Source organism: Poecilia reticulata, chromosome 5, assembly GCF_904066995.2.
Source record: "Poecilia reticulata chromosome 5, P_reticulata-male-v2, whole genome shotgun sequence".
In the NCBI taxonomy this organism is placed as follows: Eukaryota; Metazoa; Chordata; class Actinopteri; order Cyprinodontiformes; family Poeciliidae; genus Poecilia; species Poecilia reticulata.
In genome coordinates, this window is record NC_088834.1 from 6179974 (window position 1) to 6203739 (window position 23766).

At 37.7% G+C, this 23766-nt stretch overlaps 1 protein-coding gene across 1 annotated transcript; it reads left to right on the forward strand.

Annotated features, from left to right (window-relative positions):
* The first annotated feature begins 837 nt into the window (after window positions 1-837).
* slc2a1b (solute carrier family 2 member 1b) lies at window positions 838-23131 on the forward strand. The gene is made up of 10 exons (XM_008409045.3): window positions 838-1234; window positions 12302-12397; window positions 16882-17042; window positions 17146-17386; window positions 17565-17727; window positions 18557-18744; window positions 18844-18948; window positions 19405-19506; window positions 19595-19798; window positions 20753-23131. The coding sequence occupies exons 1-10, from the start codon at window positions 1220-1222 to the stop codon at window positions 20951-20953; spliced, it is 1476 nt and encodes a 491-aa protein (XP_008407267.1). The 5' UTR covers window positions 838-1219; the 3' UTR covers window positions 20954-23131.
* The last annotated feature ends 635 nt before the right edge of the window (window positions 23132-23766 follow it).

The following is a 23766-nucleotide window of genomic DNA, read 5'->3' on the forward strand; positions in this document are numbered from 1 at the left end:
ACAAAAAATATTTACAAAAAAAATCTTTGGTGTCAAAGTAAAGACTGAGTGTATCTCAAGTGATTGTAGTATAAAGAACCAGTTCAATTCACTGGTTAATCACTATTCCTGAAACAAACTCTCCAGGCAAATCAGAGAGAGGTTTATTAAAGAATGATTCAACCAGTGCTATTGGACATCACTGACTTAAGATGCTTCTGTGTGGTTCTGGAGTGGCTTAACTGGGATGTGACAGTTTTAACTTTCAATAAGTAGTATGGCAAATGTTGACTCACTTTTTTAACCTTTTTGATTAATCCCCAAACTCTTCAATAGGCTTTGCTTCATAATTATTTTTGTACAACTTTTTTGGTACACTTTTTCCTTCCACTCAACTTTACATAATCCAGGGTATACATCAATGACCTCCTGTAGTATACCCATCTTGTGGGTGATGTCAATGACTGTCTGCTGCACAACTGCCAAGTCAGTTTCCCCAAGGACTGTGTAGGTCAACTGTAATAATTTTTGCATTCAAATAATTTGTATTGGTGTTGTGTAACATTAAAATTTTCTGATAAACTATATATTTTTAAAACAGCTGTAAATATTCAACCTTACATTTGCATATGTCACACTGTGTGTAATACATATGCAATATGTTTGTTTGAATGAATACAATTAACTTTCGACGATATTCCGGCTGAAATTCACAAGGCGAGAGGGAGGAGCTTCATTTTTTATGGACTTCCTACATTTTCCAGTGTTTGATAATATAAAAATGGTCAGGACTCGCTGCTCTACGGGCTTCCGCTAAGTGGGAGGAACTTCATTTGCTTCGGACAACCCATTTAGAAACTCGTCATCCTTGCTATATCAACGCGTGGCTCAGCTCATGTCTGTTTCCATAAAGTTGAAGAGGCAGAAGGCTGCTGCAGCTGGAAGTTTTTACACATCCACGAAACTCCGTGAGACGAAACAGAAGGAGATCTCATTTCAAACGACGGAGGGGTGAAGGACCACACCTGATACAAGGTTAAAAGAGAGAGAGAGATACCACGCTGAGACAGAGAGAGACTTCTTGAAAAGTAGAGAACTCCCAAGACTCAAAGGTTTTTCAGAGGAACCGAAGCTTAATAAAGATGAACAATTTCTGAACGGAGACCCGTAGGAAGGCTGTCCATCAACTCTTAACGATAAACCGACAGACAAAGAGAAACGCCTTTGTCCCTTCGCTGCCATGGACTCGGGAAAGGTAATAAAACTTGACAACAGCAAGCTCTGTATCCTGTCAAACTCGTTTAGTTGCCGGTGGTTTTAAAGGCATTGCGCGAGATTTCGCTTCACCCAGTTCTTATTTTTTTTAACCCGTTGGGCGCCATGACACAGCTAATACTTAAACATCCTTTTGTCTGCTTATTACATAGCTGTTGCGTCTGATAGTGTTTTTAATCCCCCAAGTTATAGCTATTATAGTCTTGATTTCATCTCAGATCAACATGTGTGTCTATATTTAACATGTCCGATCACATTCTAATTATTTAAAGTTGCGGGAATCTTAAGTCCACATGTTTCATTTTTTACTATGCGTCATGACGTCACGGAAGGGGGCTTGATGCAGACTGAGGTGGTCGGTTCCTGTAAGGGGCTACGTGACTAAAGTTTCAAAAGACCCCGGATGCATCATGATTAACACTTATGTGTATGGTACTAATATTCCGAATGTATTCGACATTAATCCTTTTAGTTATGAAGATAAAAACAATAAAGGTAAAATTTAAAACAAAAACAAGTAAGATAATCAGAATTACATTTTAGATTTTATTTTTCAAAACAAAAGGAAGGGGAATAAAGATCTAGTTTATAACTTCTGTCTATCTGATTACTGATTCAAAGTAACTTCTGGAGTAAAATACATGAAAGAGAATCTCATAGGGTTCATATGTATTACTTTTGCAAAATATTGTAATACCACAGGAATTTAGAAGGAATTTCATACTAGGATGTGTTTATTAAACTTGAAGTTTATGAAAGTTTAAGCATAGGCCAACAAAAACTTCTCAGTGTGAAAATCTTATTGAAATACTAAAAAGTGGCATATTTTCCTTATAAAACTAATAAAAAGTTAACAAATTTTAAGTTGCTGAAAAATGATTAGCTTGGTTTGAAAATAATGATGTGTGCCTTTAATAATTTTGCTGCCTATTCAAAGATACTAATGTTTAGCTTAAGTAGTACAAACATTTTTTAAAGTGATTTACTTTCAAAATTATTTTCCTAAACAGTCGATGTTTTTGACAATCTGGTTTCAGAACATTCTAACATTTTGTATCAGGAACAATCTATAAAAACTGGTGGCACTCTGTCAGTCCTGCCGATACAGTATCAAGCTATCAATTAAAGGTTCTGGTTTGTTTCAAAACAAAACTATTTAAACTAAAACAGTCATATCGGAACAATATGATGGTGTATTTGTCTCATTAAGTTTGTAATGCTCCATGTCCTGAAAATATGACTTATCTGCTGCGTGATAATGTTAGCTCCATCCTGCTACGTTTTTGGTCACAAGTTGCACGGAGACCAGTAAAGCATAAACACCACAGCAGGACTTCAGCTCCCCCCCCCCCCCCCCCCTCCTGCTCTTCCCTTGATGTTTCCCTGGCTGTCCTTCTTGTCCCTCCATCTGCAGGGGGGCTCAGGGACATTATGGGAATGGTTCTCAGTGTTTCCACTTCACAGTGTGACGGTGACACAGAGTTGCTCCTGAGTAAGAGCTCTTAGATAAAATAGTGAGTCTTCAAGCCTAGAGCTCCCTCTGTGTCAGATGTTGCTTTCATTGGTGCTTCTGAGCTGTTGTGTGTATTTATGTTTCCGTGCAGAGGCTAATCGCCGTCTTGTGATCAGGATTTTAATATCTGGCATTCAATTAGAGTTGGGTAGTTAAGAGCAGATTAACGCGTCACCAGTCATAGTTTGGCCTCCAATGAAGTGATTAATTTGTTTAATCTGCAGCGTCACTATTGGCAACTATTGTCCCAGCAAGGTGCGGCTTGTTAATGCTGTAGAGGAAGGACATTGCTTATGGAAAGTGCTTTCGGAATTATTTCTAATATCTTGAACTTACCCTTTTAGCATTGGATTTTCAGCGATTTTTGTCAACTGGAAAATTCCCCCCCTGTCTTCCAAACCAAATGAGGATTGTTAACTGGGGCCAAGCACATGGCTGATCTGCTCTGTTTGGAACTGGAGAGCTGCTAAGTTCTTGCCAACTCTTATGGCAGCAGGTATTTTGATTGGGGGGTCCAGAGCCAGTACCGTTGGCTCATAGTACATCAGCAATGACAGCAGCTGAAGTCTTTTCCATCCCCTGCTTGTCAGACCTCTGCCAACTCTGACCGCTCTTAAAATGCTCCAGTAGTTTTTCCTTTCATCTGCAAGACTGCCTCCCCTCGGCATGTCTCCTAATGTAACTGTCATCTTTGTTGTAATGAGGCACAATGAGGATTTTCTGTAAAAGAAGATTTCAATACAGCTTGACTATGATGTAGAGTGAAGCAAGATTACCATTGTTGGTAGTGTGAAGACTTTTTGGAGAATAGAAGGGCAAAACCTGCTTAACCCAAAGACAAAACAGCTCCATTAGCTGAGAAACAGCTGTACACCCTCATTGAAAGGATAAGGGACAGTATTTTGAGGACAGTAAAGCTCACATTTTTGTAGAAAAAGTGACTGTCAATAAATAGAGAAAAGAAAGCAGCTCCTAGTGGATCCACCACCATGTTTGTCTTCACATAATGTCCGACCGTCTGTGACCCCAGTTTCTTTAACACATGAATGCCTCTTGGGTCAACAGTAAACATGCTTCATATTTCACATATATTGACTTCAAAAGCATTAAAGCCCCAGGAAGTGGTTGAATCCTTTTTTTTTATAACAAGTGAAATTTGTTCTGAAAAACAAGACCTATTCTCAGCTCCTTAGAATCTGCACTAGACATGGCCAGTCTATAATTTTATAAATGTTTTAAGCAGTAATGGTTTCAAAAGCACTTCAATGAGTTACCATAGCATTCCTACACTTCAGAGTGCCTTTAATGAGGTAAATAATGAGGAAAAGTTTTTAGTCTTTTGTGGGTATTTGACATAGAAAACAGAGTGGCACAATGCTATCCCTCTCACCCACTCCTGTTACTGTGCACTGCCTGAAAGAAGGCTGATATATTTTTATCTTTCGTGCAATACTGCTAATCTCGTTTTGAACTATTTTTTGACAATTCCCTTTAAGCTATTAGAGCACCATCTTACTCACTCGTAACCCTTTAGCTACTTCAACATTGAATTTTTTTGTGATCAATAAAGACCACAATTAGACCCAACAGACATTGTAAATCTTACGTGTTCAGAGGTCCTTAGTTTGTCTCTATAAAGAGCAGAATGCTGAAAGATATAAAATTCTAGGTAAGGAGATTGTTTACTTGAAAACTACATATTTAACAGTTTATTCTAATTTTGTACCTGAGGTTTCACTTACAAAACAACAATAAACATAGTGTGCAGACGATCCGTATGTAACATTTTATAAACTACAGCCAAATTAAAGTACCTAGATCATATTATTATTTTTGTTTTGATGGTGTCATGGTTAAGTTGCCCACCCATGCCTTATGTCCAGAAATATACACACTGTTGACTTTAATATTACAAGTGAGCTGTCAATAGTGTCACAATTAAATTCAGTCAACACATTCCTGGGGGCGGAGCAGACTATAAATACATCTTTATCTGTGTCTGGTTGAAGTGCCACTGGCACTGATAGATAAGGCCCTGAAGATTTTTGCAGTGGTATTGGCTGAGTACACCGTACATAGTGTACAGGTGACCCGATGTTCTGCATGAGACCAACTGGAAATGCTTCACAGGGCAAACATGCAACGTTAGCTGCTTCATATTCTTAACTGTGGACACAAATGCGGATAATGAAGCTGGAGTTGCATACAAAAGATGATTTCGTGCAGATATTTCATGATACAGCCCTTCCGAAAGAAGGAGATATCTCATGTTGCAAGAAATTTCATAAGAAATACTTGGCAAATTGAAAGTACGTCTGGGCCCAATTCCTGCTTTTCTTATAACAAATGGAAGTCTATACCTTATTTTGTTGGATTATGAATAACTTCTGGAAAGACAAATTTAGAGGAGTTGTGCCCTATTTTCAAAATTTTTTCAAATTAATAAATTTTTTTGTAGCTGGATGTTTTTGGTCCTGTTAACTAAGAATTTCAAATGAAAGCAAAAAAATTTAAATGTTTTAAACTTTGCATTGTTCCCAACATTTTTCTTGTAAGAGGATTTAAATTTGTCAAATTTAAATCCTGGCAGTCCAAACCTTCTTGAATTGCGCATAGGCCAAACAAAATCATTCCAGTGTCCACAATTGGCCTTTGAGCCACACTTTGGACACCCTTCATATAGACAATGCTTTTTATGAATTGCGTTTTTCTTAATCGTCTGACTTTTTTTAATTCACTACAATGTCACAAGATAAATTAAATTTCTTTCAGAATCTGAGCTATAGCTTTATTAATCACAAAGATGGATGTATTCTCTGCTGACCGCTGTTTAACTGTTAACTGACCATGGTGGGGGAGCAGGGTATGCTATCAGTGTGAGGGCGCTCTAGGAGGCGGGCGCATGTCGGGCTCCGCACAGCTGTGTAAGCTGAGACCAAAGAGACGACATGCTGAGAGACGTGACGGGTGTAGTGTAGGCCAGAGCGGCTGATCCGGTGCATAGTGGAAAAAAGGAAATTAAATGAGTCGCACTTCTGCCTGCTTTTAATCCTTTACTCATTCATCGGGGAAATACTCATGAATGGCTAAGATGAGTCACAGAGAAACAGAAAAACGACCTTTTCCAGAGCTTCACTTATTACGAATATTTTTTGCTTAGTTTATCCAAAAATTTCCTATTTCATAACATTGAATTTGTAGGTTTTTTAAGTGAATATTTATTGTGGCTGGTAAAACAGTCAGTTTTAGAACATCCTCAAGGACGTTTGAAAAGTGTTTGGAATTTTATAGACCAGACACCAAAAAACATTTGTAGCTCTGTGTGTTTGTGAGTGCAAGTGAGATCATTTTAAACATTTATGACTTATTTTGCATTTTAAAACAACAAGGCTGCTCAAAACTCTCTGTTGAAGTGACCTACTTTTTGATAGCAGCAGTTTTGAAGTCGCTTATTTGGAATCGAACCAAAGTGGTTTTCCTTCTGATGTGCCATGTGATGAAATGTCTTATTTTTTTCTCATATGACACCTGGAATGCAAATTAACTAAAGATCACAGACACTGCTGCTCATGTGTGAAAAAACTGTGGTAACAGATTGAACTGATGTAACAGATTGAACTGATGTAACAGTTGTTACATCAGTTCAATTGATGTTCCTCCCTTAGTAAAGAATCTGTTTATTCTATTTTACACTTCATGATGTGTAAAATAGAATAATCGTCTGACTTTTTTTAATTCACTACAATGTCACAAGATAAAGGACATTTATCTTGTGATAAATGTCCTTTATCACAAGATAAATGAATTGAGATGCTGTACTTTGTGCCATGTTTGTTGGATAAAATTTATTTTTCTGACTTAAAAATCATGTTTTTAACTCTCATGATTTTGTGTCTAAATTTAAGGCATTAAAATGACTTAAAATCTTTTATAATGTAAATAAGTTAATCACAGATCTTAAATTCTGTCATTGCATGACTACTTAACTTTTTGTATTCCATGTAGTTTTTTCTTTTTCTCACGGGACTTTTTCGTCAGGCAAAAGTTTGAGTCGCACACAAACATTTTTGTTGCGTTCTGTGACTTGAGGCAGTGGAGGCTACCACTAGTATAAACTGCTAGTATACCTTTTTTGTGTCCATTGTGGGTAAATTCAAATTTGTTACCAGTTGGACGGATGACGATTGTTTTTGCCATTGGCTCACTTCTGTTGCCAACCCATATGAGGTTAGGTATATTCTGTGCACACCAACGTTTAAGCTAGTCACTGTGGATGTCAAGGCTGTAGAGTCATATGCTGTGAGAAAAACACAAAGCTGCAATAACAAACCTGAAATAGACCCCAGAAGTTTCACTGTATTTGCTACGCTTGATTGTAATACTGCATGATCCCCCAACCATCTACTATATTTATAATTTTTTTGGTCTTAATTTTAATTCAGGGTGGTAATAAAAAAAGTCTTCAACTTGACTTGCCACAGCCTGCAGATACACTTATTTCTCAGGACGTTTTAAGGACCTTGTCTGGCAACAGGTGTTGAATCACTTGTGGATTTCCTGTTGACATCCCTTTTTGTAATTAAACCCTGATTTTCTTGATTAAATTATCATAAATTGACGTCACCTCTCTGTCAGCTGGCTTGGATTCTCACAGCCTCCAGGCTGTATTTCCTTTTTTGACCTTCAGGACCCTCAGGATAAGGAGAAACATTCAACTGCACAAAGAGTATAAGGATATTAGGAGGTTTATTTCAGTAGTTGTGGTTACACATGCTCAAATTTGGATCGGGACTTCTGCCCTGCTTCATTTCCTCCTATGTTTTATTGTTGCGTCAACTGAACAAGAGCCAGTTCTACGTGACTGAAAAAAAGATCAGAATGGCTGAGCGTCTACCGATTTGACGGTGGCTTTTCAGCTCTTCCTGTTCTGCTCATCTGACTGTACCGGTTTATTTGACGAACATGTGCTCATTGTTGGCTGTGGTTTGTGCACTGCTGCCATGACTGGACAGAAAAGTCCTGCTTGCAGACTTATGTCTTGCTTAAACCTTCACATGCAAACACAAAACATTTGCATGAGCTTTGATAAAGTTTATTCAAAAACCTTGTGACTGCTTGTTCAGGTCAAACCACTTGTTTTGGAAATGTAAACACATCTGAAAGCTCCTGCTGCATTAAACATGCCAGGGATGTAACACGAATCTGAGAGGCGAAGCACGAGGAGAGAGGGATTGGCTCCAACGTTTCGATAGTAGAATAGTTTTAACGGGTGTAACCTCACTGCTTCTCTTGCGAGGAAGTAAAGTTTAATGCTGGCCTTCTTGTTTATGAGTTCCAGGAAACATAAAATATCTCACCTACTTTCTTATTTTGGATTTTCACAGAAAAGAAGGAAGGGTTTGTTATCATCTGGGAGAGTCAGTGTGGGTTAAACTGTTAGGATTTCTTTAGAATGCTCTCTCTTAAAGTTTTACTCTGTGCTTAGATTCCCTGTGCAGTTTGTGTTTTGAAGGGTTGAAAGCTAGAGTATCTAAATGCTAAGAGCTGTTTGTAGCTGAAGTCAAACATCCACATTTGAGGAGATTTTTTTTTTGTGGACAAATACATCTATTCCCTGAAGAGAGGAGGGATTTAAATAGATAGATTTTTCCCAGAGGCACCAACAGGATTTTATTGTTGATAGTAAAAAGCAGCTGGTAGTTCTCTGAGAGCTCTTGCAGTTCTTCAGAATATACCTTCAGAATCAGAATATGAGTTTCCTCATTTACCCCAAGGCCTGCTTTAAACCCCAAACCCAGAATGATAAACAAAGTCAGTGTGTGTTTTAATATACAGCTGCCAAACTGTGTTACGAACTCGATGACCTGAAAAACAGGAGCCGCTATTGGTTGAAAAGTAAGAGTCGGTTTATACATGTCCTTTATAGAAAACAGGCGTGCAGTGACAGCCTCCAAAAAACCCCCACACAGGTTTTCTTCTTCATCATCAGATCTAGGGGGGAGAAAACTGGGCAGTTTCAGGCTTGCCAGGTCTACTTCTGTCACATTTAAAAGCAGCAGTGTGCGCTTTCATAATATCTCAGAGGAGAACAGTTTACATAATCATCTGAAATAGTTTCTCAGGGCTGTTTTTTTTTTTAATGAAACGCTGAGAGGTTTTCTTCAAATAATCTTGGTTTTATTATGTGAAAAGTTTAATGAAAATGCCAGGCTGCTATGAAGATTTCAGCAAAATTGGAGATTTCTGGAGAAAGAACAGCAGTCATCACTGTGTAAAGAACAACCTTCTGAAAAAGCAAGAAAGAATTTGGTTTGTTTGTAGCTCAGTGGACCATATTAGCGTTGCGGCAGAAAAAGCTGATTGTTAATGAGATCAGCTGGAACTGATTGACATTTGGCATTTGGTTTCACCTGCTGTGCTTCTTTTTCAAAATACTTAAAAAAAAACCCCATATGTACCATTTTATTACGTACTATTTTAGTGTCTTTAGATTTCTGCTTATTGAGAACTTTTTGGGTTTGTTACCTTAATAGTTTCAGACTGTTCACCAATCTCCCAAAATTGAGAAAATCAGCGCAAATAAATCTGTGCACCCCTGGTACCAGCTGATATCAGTCATATTTTAATAAAACAAGTGTTATACCTCTTAAAAAAATGTATTTTTAATTTAATTCAAATTGAATTTGAATTAACGGAAACGTAGCTCCACTACTAGTGCGTCAGTGTGCCCACTTTTCTTCTACAACATAAGCATTAATAAAGAATACCCATATTGGCAAACATTTCCTAATCAGTATCCCTAGTTTAAAGCAAACAAACAGAATAGTTATAATGTATTGAATATACTTTTCACCACTCCCTCCATTCCTAGTATGGAGAATAACTTTCAGTGCTTCTGGTGATAAAGAACAGATCTTCATGTTCTGCGCTGAACATGGACTCACCAGAAGAGCTGGTTACAAAAACAAAAACTGATAAATTTAGGTTCCTCCTGAGGAATTTAGCATCACCAGCATGAAGCACCAAACAGTGCTGCTCTAATTGCATGAGAGAAATGTTCTTGGCAAAGTTTGGGTCCCATAAACCCACTTAGTCATCACGGAAGGCAGAGCATTTGTTTATAATCATAGTTTCCAAACTTCTTATTGCTACTTCCAATCACATGTCACAAAAAGTGTTTTATATTACTTACCTACACGTGATAATGAATGAATTGTCTCTTTAACTTTAGCACCTCATTATTTACAGCCTCAGGGAGTGCGTGTCCTTTTTTGACTTTAATATCATTATATGGCTAAACTCGGTAAGAACTCTGCTTGGTTATTTCTCCTCAGGTTAGAAAATGCCTTTGAGGTGACATTCAGGCATGTGATTGTCTTATGTTTCCAAAATACGAGGCAGCTATCCAGAGTAAATCACTGAAACAGCACTGGACTTATAAACAACAGGAACTTTCCAGACTGGATGATCTCAGTGTGAGTTATAAAAGACAAAACGGTTAAAAACTAGACATGGGAGTATGAAAACCAGGACTACTATAAAATTCTACAAAACAGACAAACTAAATCATATAGGATATTATACTTATATTTTTATATTAGAGATTATTTTGACTGACGTAACCTAGAACAAAGATTAAACACTGGTATTTGTACAGAAACACAAGTTTAACAAACCGGTTAAAATGTTTCATTGGTGATTGAGCGATCTGATCAGATAACTCCTGAATCGACAGGCAACTAAAAATAGTGTCATGTTAAGACAGTTGGTTGTTGTTCCTTAAGATTTTTTTCTTACGTGAATTTTTTGTCTATTTTTTCCAGACAGCTGAATTTGAGTGACACAAAAGTTAAGTGGTCTTTTTTCAGCCAGCTGAATGACAGTGCTTAGCAACAAGTGCAGGAGCAGCAGGACTTTGTTACTCCATATACCCAGAGAAAAGATGATTGAGAATTTTTGAAACTTTTAAATATTTAAAGTCTTCTCGTTTACCATGAATTGAGGCAATATACACAATATAAAAATGTTTTTTTTTTTCATGGAAACGTTAATTTCCGTAAATGCTATTACAATTTATTTATATAACCACAGCGACTAAAAAACAAAAAAATTGTGTTTTAATAAGGTTGCTATTTCCTGGCCCTGCAGGAGGAAAGATGAAAGCAGCATACCCCACCATGCTTTATTTACTTCTTGGTATGAGGAAAATCCTTTCTAATCTATGGGGCTCTACTGAGCTTCAGCTCAAAATGAGCTCTGTAATCACAGGAACATGAACACAGACAAAGCATCAGTACACCTGGGGTTAACCAGGACCGTTTTCATCAGAGAGGCTTACGTAGAAAACCCGGAGCACGGTCAAAGGTTCAGGGACAATAAGGACGACTACATGGGGTTGAATATGCCTCATGGTCAAATACCTTAAACATGAAAAGCAATACAGGGGGATAATATTGAAAGTAATATGTAATAAGAGCAATGGATGGTCTGGTAAAGATATCAAAGTGCAAAAAGTAAACATTTCCAAACATGCAACCGTTAATATGGTAAGATTAGGATGATTAATATCTTTTTGTGAGAAGCCAGATGAAATGTTGACAAAAGCCTTTTCTACCTGTTACTGCACACTGCCTATCAGCTGGCTGAAAGAAGGCTAAAGCAATTTTATCTCCCTTAAAAGAAAGACAAATAATATTTCGAGCCACTCTTACGAAGGAAACCTGTTTTTGTGCAAGCAATTAATAATCAAGTCAAGTTTTGACTTGGATATCAAGTCAAAGCTTGACTTGATAACCTTTAGTTTTGCTTGCAAACATGTTTTTGTAAAATGTACAAAGCTTGAGATACTTATCTCAAGCTCAAAAGAAGAAATAAATTTTTTCCAGTTTTAGGAGTAACTGTTGAGTTTCTTTTCTAAATAATAACATTTTTTTAGTAACATTTTTGTTCAAAACTTCAAAGCCAAAATGTTTTTAATCAAGGTTATCAAGCAGTAGAATCCCATACCGACCAGTACCAAGAAACGTTCCTTACTATTTAGTCATAACATTTATCTTAATCTTTTTTTTTATATTTTAAATAATGTAACTTATGCTACATGTTGCAATATTTTTTACTTATTATCTATAAGCCTTACATTATATAATATTCTTATAAACATGTGCAGATCTGGATGTCAAATCAATCCATCTATAGCAGTTGGAAATTAACCGTGAACTACATTATTACAAATAACTACTACTTTTAAACACATAGAAAAAGTTATAGAATAATATCTTTCTCAAAAAACAAACAAAAAATATAACCAAAACAATATCAGACAAAACTTTACCCAGAAAGTGGAAAATAGAGAGAGCTACATCAGTCTTTAGCCAAATAAAATAGACTCAGTAAAGTGATGCTGTTTTAACCTTGTAATTTTAAGTAATTTGTGCTTTTGAAATAATGAATGTTTGTTGGTTAAAATGGTGAGTAACTTTTTGAGCTGGTCTTCTCACTGAATACAAAACCTCTGCTTTGTGTTTTTGTTTGCAGCAAATAACGTTCCCCTTGTTGATGAGCGTTGGCACTGCGGTGATCGGCTCCCTGCAGTTCGGATACAACACAGGTGTCATCAATGCTCCACAGAAGGTGAGTTGGACATGATTATCAGGACATGAGTCCATTTTAAACCAATAGTACAAATTAACTAAACATTAAATATCTGTAAAAAAAAAAAAATAAGTTAGTTAACTCTGAATTTGTTTGCTTGCATGACTGAATGTCAGGACAGAATAGGAAAAGTTTGGATTAAGAGAAGAGATAAAAGTAGCTGTCTTCTGTCCTAATAAGTCCAAGAACATTAGTACCAGAGTTTCTGTGCCCAAAAAAGGACGTCGTCTGTTCAGCAGTCTGCTGGAAAAGGGCAGCATTTTTTTTTTAGAAAAAACAATATGCAAACACTTACCTATCCCTGTAGCTAAACAAAATAATGAAAAATATATCTTCATGCCCCCAGAGGGACATTTGTAATGTGGGTTTTATTGACAGACTGGGAGACCAGAGAGACTCATTTCTCCTGGAATGTCAAAACATTTCATCACAAGTAAATAACTTTTGTGAGGTGGCTTTGCATTGGTCCGTACACACCCTGCAGCCACACAGCTGCCTTTTCAAATGACTCACCTTTTCACAGGTTGCCAAGCAGGTCAGATATATTTTTTTATCACCTTGACCATGCTCACACCTAACAATTTCTGCTTACAGTAATAGAAAAAGCACCTTAATTATCATTCTGTCAAAAATGCTCTAGACTGTGATTTAAACAAACTTCAAAAACGTGGAGAAATCAGGAGAAGAACTCCGACAATGACTTGAAATGTAAAAGAAACACCCTGAATGTCTTTACCTACCCTTTTTAAGACCTGAGGTTTTTACAGAAACTTGATATATTACCTGTCAGCTGAATCATCATTTTCTCAGCCTCTTGTGAAATTAAAGGTTGGTTGAAAAAAAAAATGCCCAGAGAAATGTCTTCAGGTCTGACACAGAGATAAAATCACTTCCTGATGGTATAGCATGAAATCCAATAAAAAGGGAAACAATTGGAGAGAGGTTATCTCGGGACCTTTTAGGACAATCATTAACATATTAATCAGTTACAACCATAAAACCAAGAAAATAGTTTATTATTGGCAGTACATACATTCTTTAACTATCACAGAGCTAGAAGTTGTTCCTTACAGAATTCTGTTCCTTTGCCTCGATAACATTGAAGCTGTAAGCACAGCCACTTATTTTTCTTTCTAAGCACAATAAATGGTGGCCGTTTGCCTCATGGCTCAGATATGAAATGCCTTGCATGTTGCTGTCAGCAGAGTCGGATGCCTTTCTCTTGGGACAACCTGACCCAGTGTAAAACTCTCCTTTTCACACACACTCAGGTTTGAGCGACCTCAGATGCTTGAAAAATGAAAGATGATGCTCTTTTATGTTTAATTCTTACCCAACCAGAATGCGCCATCCGCCGTTGAGATTATCGCCGCCACTTTTTTCTCCCCAGCTCCAGTTTTTGATAAAAGCCGCAGTGATGCTGCTGTTAGAGCAGACCTTGACCCTCGTCCCTGATTAGATGCGCTCAAGGACCTTGTTTCCTGCTGTTCTGTAGGATCCTCCTTACTTTACATGTGCCGTTCTGAACCCAACCAAACTTAAATGCGTTGCCGTGTTTCCATCCAGAGCAAGCTCTCCCTAGAAACGAGAGAAACATCTGAGATTCCACCATTTGCGTGCTTATTATACTGCTTACCTTCAACAGCATTTTTTAATTACATGCTTAGAATCTGACAGTCAGTCAGCTGGCACTGTGAAATGTGACGTTTGCTACTCTTCAAAGGCCACAAGTTTCTGAAGGGGCATATTGCTCCTATGATCCTTATAATACCTGCATTTGGGAATATAGAAACTTTAAACATTTCAGATGTTATTTATTGTTAGGTTTTCACATTTAAATGCCTCTGTCTGTCACTACATGTGTCCTTGGAGTTTCTCTCATTGTATGACGCTAAACTGTCTTTGTGTGTGATTGGCTATAGTGTGAGCCAATCATAGTGAAGTCCCGCCCTCATGGGCGTGGATTCTCAGCAGAGCTGATCAGGGGCATCTGAGGACTCAGCACTCAGCAGCAGGAGTTCACTCTTCTTGTTTGCTACAAAGAGGCTTTTTTTTGCAAATGACGCATCACTACTCTGAGCAAAATATGTCTGACACATGTTGTTTGTTGGTATTTTAAGCTATGGTAGCTTTAAAACTATTTTTGAAGTGTCGACTACTTTGTATTTAATATAAAAACCCAAACCAGAAACTGAATCAGCCCGCGATTATAAGGCCTACTTTACATAGCTACAGCTGCTAGGTAAACTGGAATAAATTAATTGCCATCTGTCTGAGCAAAAAAACAAAAAAAAACAGACACCAAATAATAAGTCAAGATCCAAACGGTCTCTATTTAATTTTTAATGCCAATGAAAAGTGGAATCCAAGTGCCTCAAAACAGATTTTTCCAGTTTATGTAAAACAATAAAAGCCATATTAATCTTAAAAAATATGAAAGGAAAAAGCTAATACAGATACTAAAACATTTCTAAGATTAGATCAAGAGCCTTAAGTGGCTCTCTGAACCTTCAACAATGGCTCTTTATAATTTGATCTAAAAGTACTTAGAAACTAAATAATGTTTTTAAATATAGATATATGCATTTGTTTTAGCTTTTTGTAGAAAAGTTATGTTGCATATCACCTGAATGAGACCAAAAGTGCAATTACTAATAGTTTGAATAATTTTTTTCCTGGTCATTAGGTTGAAATCCGGGCTTCCTCTGCATTCCTCACAATATTTGTTCTACAGATATTGTGAGGAATAGGTTCACAATATTTGAAGGCTGTGGTTTATAAATGCTGCATTTCCTAAAGTAGATAAGTATTACAAATGATATGTTGTTCTTTTTTCAGTAGATCTGGTGACTTCTGTGGATCTTATTGAGTTTTATTCAACTGGACTCCAGACAAAAATGGCTCTTTGGGTTTGAAAAGGTTGCATAAAAAGCAATATTGAAGATTTTACGTGCAACTTTTGCACATGAAGTTGTGCCTCTAAATAAAGTGGCAGACGTGTGTATGTGAAGGTCATGGGCACAGTGCAATGCATGATAGCATATTTGTGATATCACCAAGCGGGGTCTTGTGAGTGTAAGTCGATAGTGGAAATGACCCAGGCTCTGTGGTCACAGTGTCAGTGTACATGTGTGCTGCCACCAAAGGAAAGCCCTTTGATAAGTGATAGCCACGCTCTTTAACCACGTTGCCAGGACACTGCTGACTTTCTAATTCCCCTTCGCCTCTCCTCAGCTTCCAGTGCATTAAGATCTCTGGTCAGGAGACAGATGACACAACCGGAGCAAGCAGTTCAGACTAGGTGGTGACCTTTATGAGTCTTATGAGAGATGACTCCTAAACAAACTCTGGTGTCGCCGCTCGTGGGAGTGTTTTGTTGACATGGTGATTTGTGACGGGAACAGTGGCAACGGGGGAGGGGAGAAGAAATCTGACACTCCTTTGTGTCACTGAAAAACTTCCTGGTTTATACAGGAAGTTATGGTGATTACATAGAGTAGTTAGTACCGCCCTCAGCTGGTCGCTGCTCTGCCAACATCTGTGTTTGGATTTAAGAAGGAGGACAACATTGCGCACATGATCAGACTCAGGCACTTATGTAACTGTGATGATCGCATTAGAAATGTGCACTGGCGTGAATTGGAGCTGTGTTTAATTATGTAACATTAAAATCTATGATCCTATTTACAGTGAGAACCTGCCTGAAAGCCTCTAACTTTCTGTAACGCCCCCCTCGGAGGTGTGAAGTTGCACATGTGCAGAACTCACAGCTGTAGAGCTTATCCTACACATACACAGGCAGATAAAAACAATGTGCTGTATTGTTCTGCTCAGTTTGATACAATTTCTGATAAGGAATATATGTGTTACATGACCACTTTCATTTCTGGGAGAAGGGAGATGGGTTACTGTTCAGAAAGAGATGGAAGCTAGTAAGTTTGTAAGCTACGGGTCCAAAACTCATGTGCAATCCAATCTTAAGGTGTCTTAGCAATGCTACCTAATAGTGGTGTGTGTGATACTTCATATTTTGGCTTCAGTCTACTACCAAGTAAATACATGGCCAGTATCGCCGATACTAATATCGATCACCATCAAACTTCTGGCATTTAGATGTTTTTGTAGTTCTTTGTTTGAATAATTTATTAAAGGGCAGAATTTAGGTAGTTTACGAAACAAAATCTTTTTTCAGGTAGAGTTGAGTTGAAATTTCAAGAGGGAATCTGAAACTAAAGCATAGATCACACCATGCTATTATTGATCCGATTTTGATTTCGACTTGGTATCGATGCTACCAATATTTTGGATCAATTCACCCACCTCTACAGTTTAAATGTGGAACTTTTTCCCAATCAACATCTGAAAATACCAGGAGTTTCCAGGCACCGGTCTCGTGTAAGCGAAGCATAAATCTGTGATATTTATATTTGTGCATTAAAAAAATGTGTTCTTTTCTTAAACAGATAATTGAGAATTTCATCAATGAGACGTATAGAGAACGTTACCAGGAGCCCATCTCCGAGAGCCAGCTCACAGCAATCTGGGCCATTTCTGTGTCCATCTTCTCTGTCGGAGGCATTTTTGGTTCCTTCTCTGTTGGATTCTTTGTCAACCGTTTGGGAAGGTAAATAAATTACATCTGAGCCATAAGCACTGAAGCATAGCATCTCGTTTACCATTCTTCAATTTACAGAAATGACTTCTAAATGATTCTGTGACTTCTACAGGAGGAACTCCATGCTCATAGCCAACATTTTAGCCTTCATCGCGGCTGCTCTGATGGGTTTTTCAAAGATGGCCAGCTCTTGGGAAATGCTCATCATTGGTCGTTTTGTAGTGGGTCTCTACTCCGGCCTCTCCACTGGTTTTGTGCCCATGTATGTCGGCGAAGTCTCCCCGACAGGCCTGCGAGGCGCATTGGGCACGCTGCACCAGCTGGGAATCGTCGTAGGCATCCTCATTGCACAGGTTGGTGATCAGAGGATGCTCCTATTTTAACCTGTCCTGTCGTGCTCTTTGCAGCTGGTTTATAATGGGGCTGCACAGTGGTGCAGTTGGTAGCGATGTTGCCTTGCAGCAAGAAGGTTCTGGGCGTTAGAAAATGGATGGATGGCTTATAATGTTCTGGTTGTTTTCTTTTCTCCAGATATTCGGGTTGGAGATGATCATGGGTAACGCTGAGTATTGGCCGCTGCTGCTGAGCTTCCTCTTCATCCCGGCTGTGATACAGTCCATCCTGCTGCCGCTGTGCCCAGAGAGCCCCCGTTTTCTGCTCATCAACAAGAATGAAGAGAACAAAGCCAAAACAAGTGAATTAAACTAACTCATGATTATTTTAGTAATTGATTACTCTATCAGTTATTCTAACGATTAATCAATTAATCAGATAAAACCAAATGGCACATTCTGCAGATTTGTCATTAAACCATTTGAGCCGTCTTAAACATTTCTATAAATACATAAAAAAATACAAATAAACAAATTATTAATTGCTTTTTAAATAAGAAATTAAACCTTTTATTGCTTAAAATGCCACACCAGCATTTCGTTAGTTTATGTCTTGATCATTTGAAGCAAAGGATGCATTTGCAGCTAAAACATATTTAGAACATCAGCATATAAAAAACTCAGCTTTTCTGGTTGACTTAACATTGATACAGTCTAAGGATGATCTGTCGTCTATTTTTTTGATCAGCCGATTAATAATTGCACAGCAAACGTGATTATTAGGAGATTTTTGTTTTTTACTAAATTTGAACCAGGTAAAGCTAAAACTGCCTCTTGCAGAGTAGAACATATTTACAGACATAAGTGTTTTTTTTATGTTAAATGCAAATGTATATTTTTTTTGTACAGTTTTACTTTAGTTGTTTTTTAAGAAAATTGCCTTTTTTGAGTCTGTACACTCCAGCTAATGATCAATCAATTAGCTCAATAATCAATTCATCACGATTCATCCAATTAATCGCTTCCTTACTATAGATTAGAAGTTAGTGATATTAGTAACCAGCCCATGCGTTGTTGCTATAGTTATGTTGGAATATGCCTGCATGGTTTAAAATTACTCCAAGATGCAATAAGAGACAGAAAATAATCTGGCTTAATTTACAACTAATACCTCCTTTTGACCCATTTTAGTCCTGAAGAAGCTCAGAGGGGCAACAGATGTGAGTTCTGACATGCAGGAGATGAAGGAGGAAAGCCGGCAGATGATGAGGGAGAAAAAAGTGACCATCCTGGAGCTTTTCCGCTCTCCGCTCTATCGCCAGCCCATCATTATCGCCATCACCCTGCAGCTCTCCCAGCAGCTCTCTGGAATCAATGCTGTGAGTTATTAGACATTTACGCATGTGTTGTGTGTGTGTTGTAAATGTCGGAAGGTCCTGAAGACGCTGACGTGAGGATTGTGTGTTTTTCTGCTTTAGGTCTTCTATTACTCCACACGCATCTTTGAGAAAGCCAAAGTTCCACAGCCAGTGTATGCCACCATCGGAGCTGGTGTTGTTAACACTGCTTTCACTGTAGTTTCTGTAAGTACTGCATGAAGATCGGCTCTTATGACAAAAGTAATATTAAACGTATTAAATATGTGGATATTTTTATGCTTGAAGCCAAACTGTAAATGTAAAGTCCTTTGACTAATTTGTGTTCGATTAGTGACTCCACTCTGCATGATCATTCATTGACTGCAGACACAAATGTCAGCAGAAGGATTGCAGTTGCTTATAATTTCCATACAGCTGCACTGCCTTCACTCAAAATTCAACCATTTTAGTTTAATCTTATTTTTGATGATCTACCACAGGGGATTTAACTCATTCTCTCACTCTAAGTTAAATTGGTTCATTGGGTTATTTTTTTTGTTTTATTCATTCACAAGTTTTAAATTTGCTTAAATTGGATCAGATTATATCTGCCAGAAATAACGGTGACCCAAGCCGTCCGAGCTTTGTTTGTGTAACTGTACTTCCTCATCCGTTTTTCAGCTGTTCGTTGTGGAGCGTGCAGGACGCAGAACTTTGCACCTGCTGGGACTGATGGGCATGGCCGTGTCTGCCGTGCTGATGACCATAGCCTTGGCTCTGCTGGTAGGCTCGCCTTTCAAGAAACACTAAACATGTACTTTCCGCATCACGCATATTTTTCATCTTCCTTCTCGTCTTTTTATTTCTGTAGGAGCAACTCTATTGGATGTCCTATGTGAGCATTGTGGCCATTTTCGCCTTTGTGGCGTTCTTTGAGATGGGCCCCGGTCCCATCCCCTGGTTCATCGTGGCGGAGTTGTTCTCTCAGGGACCCAGGCCGTCGGCCATCGCTGTAGCTGGTTTCTCCAACTGGACATCCAACTTTATAGTGGGACTGGGCTTCCCGTATGTAGAGGTTAGTGGAAAAAAACAGAGTGGCCTGGTGATAAACTCACTCAAGCACGGCCTCCTGTGGCCAGAAGATAAAATGCAACTTCTTGCTTTTAGGCAGAGGCTTTCAGCAGAGAGAGCTCTCTCTGTGCATATTACCAATTAAATACTCATTTTAACAAACCCAAATGATAATTTTAAGGATTATGACACTAACATCATGCTTACACCTTACGTCAACTGAATATTAATGGATTATTTAGAATTAAAGAGAGTTTCATTTGGAATTTACAGAAAAAAATGACACATTGTTAAAGGTGTAGCATTGCAGAGCGTGTATTTTAGAACCTTTAAATTAAAGGTGACCACACATTACAACATGAAATTTTCTGTTTCTTTGGACATGGTTGCTAATCTTCCACCTTCAGCATTTCCATGTATAAAACAATTCACAAATATGGAATTGCACTGCAAAAACACAAAATCTCACTAAGTATTTCTGGTCTGGTTTCTAGTGCAAATTTCTCGAAATAAGAAAAAACTAAATGAAAAGTAACTTTTTAGCAAAATATGGGAGTTTGTTGTCATGACAGAATTCATGACTAATGATAAAATAGTACTTATTCCACTGGCAGATTATTTCACTTATAATTTATGTTAATGAGTGAAATAATCTGCCAGGCAAATTAGTATTTTTTGAAATAAATTTTCGGAAATTATTTACTTAAACAAGCTCCTAAATCTTGCTGAAAGGTTACTTGTAAACTAATTTTGTTTTATCTCAAGCGTGCTAAGATATTTGCACCAAAAACTAAACCAAAATACCTGGTAAGATTTTGTGCTTTTGCACTGCAGCACAGATTACTGTAAGTACACAAACAAGTCAAAGTATGCAGTTGTAGTGTTTAAAACTGGAAGAAGAAGAAGAAGGAACACATTTCGAAGTGATAATTATTGTTCTCTTTTTATGTCTTCACAGCAAGTCTGCGGCCCCTACGTGTTTGTCATCTTTACTGTGCTGCTGCTCTTCTTCTTCATCTTCACGTACTTCAAAGTGCCAGAGACCCGGGGCCGGACGTTTGACGACATCGCCGCCGGCTTCCGCCAGACGGCCGGCGGTGGAGCAGAGAAGCACTCGCCGGAGGAGCTGAACAGCCTGGGAGCGGACTCTCAGCTCTGAGCGAACGACTGCAAATGTTTCAGACAAACTCTTTTTCGCAGGCCGAGTGCGAGCTGGAAGGGTCCGCTGGTTAGAAGTAGACAGATCTTCTGGTCGGACTAATTTTTACTCTGTCACCACATTTCGGACATTGTCTCCAAAGCGACGGTTTCTACTGCTTGGCTCTTATTGCGTAAAATAGATACATATATATATATAAAAAAAGGATAATAAAAAAAAGAGAGCCTCCATAGTTGAGGTGTCCCCTGACTAGGGAAGAGAGGAACTGACGAGAGATCTGGAGGAAATATTTTTAAAGGAAAAGACGTATTTGCATCACTCCACCAGCTTCTACCACCTATTTTGTTGGTATTTTATACTGATATGTTCTTTACTGCTCAATGTGATAATAAACTCAGCACATTGAGTTTGTTATCTGGCTAAAGAGTGCTATAACTGTAAAAACAAGTTCACTGTGGAGAGATTCCTGTTTTTATCGACCATACTGTATTGCTGTATCTTTTTAAGACTCCGGCGCCGTTGTGCTACTGTGTTCTTCCACCAGATGGGGCTATTACTTTACAAAAGGTGCCCAATGTTCCACTCCGACAAAACAGAATGAAGTTACTTAGTATACAAACCGTGATGGCAAGCAGTTGAATGTTTCTTAAATTAACTCCTTGTTTAGTTACTATGTCAAATTTTATTCTGCTTAAAAAGACCTTTCATACCTAAAATGTCATTTAAAAAAAAAATTGAATATATTTGTGTTCTTTCTTTAGTTGCTTTCACAACTAATGACATTAGTTTTAAGAAAAGGAACTTGAAATACCCCATCTCTGGAGTAAGCTGCAACAATTTCATTAAATCACTCACAACCAGCTGCCATAAAACCAAAAGAATTGCCTCACTTAGGTTTAAGTGTCCACCTGAATCAATGGTGTTTCCCCAGCCGTCACTAGACGTACGCTTCAGGTCAGGCTGACCTTATCCAGACTGAAAAGCTTCAGTTTAAATTCTCTAATGTCCAAGAGTTGAGAGTTTGGCGCATTAGCCTAAAAAAACGTGTTTTTCTCTGTCTGGAGCTGCTTGCCGTTCCTCAGAGACAGAAGTAGAGTACACCAAACTGAACGAGAGGATTTCTGTTACAAGTTCTGCTATGTTAGTGTTTGTTACTGTTTTGCCACCAGTACTGAATTTAGCAGAATGTTTCTGCTTTCTTGCTATTCTGTAGTCATGTCTTTTACTCTGCACAGATTTTTGTAAAACAAAACAAAACAAAACAAAAAAACCTGAAACAAACCCAGTTTGCCTTGCTGCACAAATCGCTGTCTATCTCTGCTGTATCCCTTGTGAGAAACCGTGTCTTCGCTCTGAGTTTGAGAGAAAGGTTATCGTTTTAGCAGCACTTTATTATTCACAATGAGATAGACGTTGAGGTAGAGTCTGTTACCTTTCGATGCACAGTGTGTATACTTTGTCACTACAGTGAGATGGAAGAACTGCTGACAGATTTAAAAAAATGTTTTTTTAAGATGGAACGTTGTGTTTGTGTTTGTATCTTCCGTAGCCCTTTTTCTGCACAGATTTGAACCAATCATATCACAGCAATGAAGACATTTAACATCAGCAACAAAAAGAAGTTTTTAATCATTCGAGGACCAGCAGTCTGCTATTTGTGTAGCAGTTCTTTCCGTAACACTGTAACATCTCCACTCTTTGCCTTTGTGTGCCTTTCACTTAATATCAACAGAAAAGTTTTGTAGTAGCAGCACCAACTGAGGTCTATTGCTGATACTAAAACTGTTATAATTTCACTCTTGTATATACTTTATTAAATATGTTTGGGCATTGAATTGTCGAATGTATAGCCTGTGATATTGAGTACGCAGGTTAAAGACATGAGATGAAGGCAACACATAGATCCATACCCGTCAGAACTTTTACTTTTTAATTTTTTTTTTTTTTTTTTTTTACACTTAAATTATTAATGATGTAGAGCAGCACATTTTTCTTATTTTTCTGTCTGACTACATTGTTTCCACTTTTCAATACTGTAACTTTTAGATTTGCATGTGAAATTTTTTTGTAGTGTTTAGAGGATTGTGGAAGAATCTTTTTGTTGGGTAATATGAACTGTGATGGATGATGCTGTAAAAATGGTTTAAAACTTGTTGAATAAACAAAATCAAACAAAAAGATTTGTGAAGTTTTATTTGATACTTTCAGTTTCTGTTCTTTGCTTTTGTTTTGCCACATTTGATTTAGATCAACAATTGGATATAAGTAGTAAAACATGCCTGTTTATCTGGTTGGTTTGGAAATTTTCTTCGTCAATAAATGAAATGATTTTCTGAAAATTATCTTTTTTTTAGATAGGCTACCTATGGTATTGCATTTTATTTAAAACATTTAAGTGTGACAAAAAAAGCAAAAACTTATTAAATATTTGAGGGGACAAACATTTTGGAAGCACTCTATTCAAGTAAGTTTATGTTCTCTTGTCTTTGATTCTAAAGAGTAAATACATCGTCATATTTACCTTCCATGGGCAAAAGATCCCAGAGGTTTCCAGGAAAAAGGTTCCGCAATACTCTGATCAATCTAAAAAAATAAGCATATTTTAGTTACATTTATGAAAGAGGAATTGTTAGGGGATCAAAGTTTAAAAAAATACCACAGTAAATGTGTTAAGATCCCTTGTTGAAACCTGATAAGAGAGTTTAAACCGCAGGCAGGTAGAGAAGCTCAGTGTGAATTGAAACCAACAAAACATCAAAAATTATATAAACACAAACCAAAGGTTTAGTTTGAAAAAAAAGGAGTATTGTAGA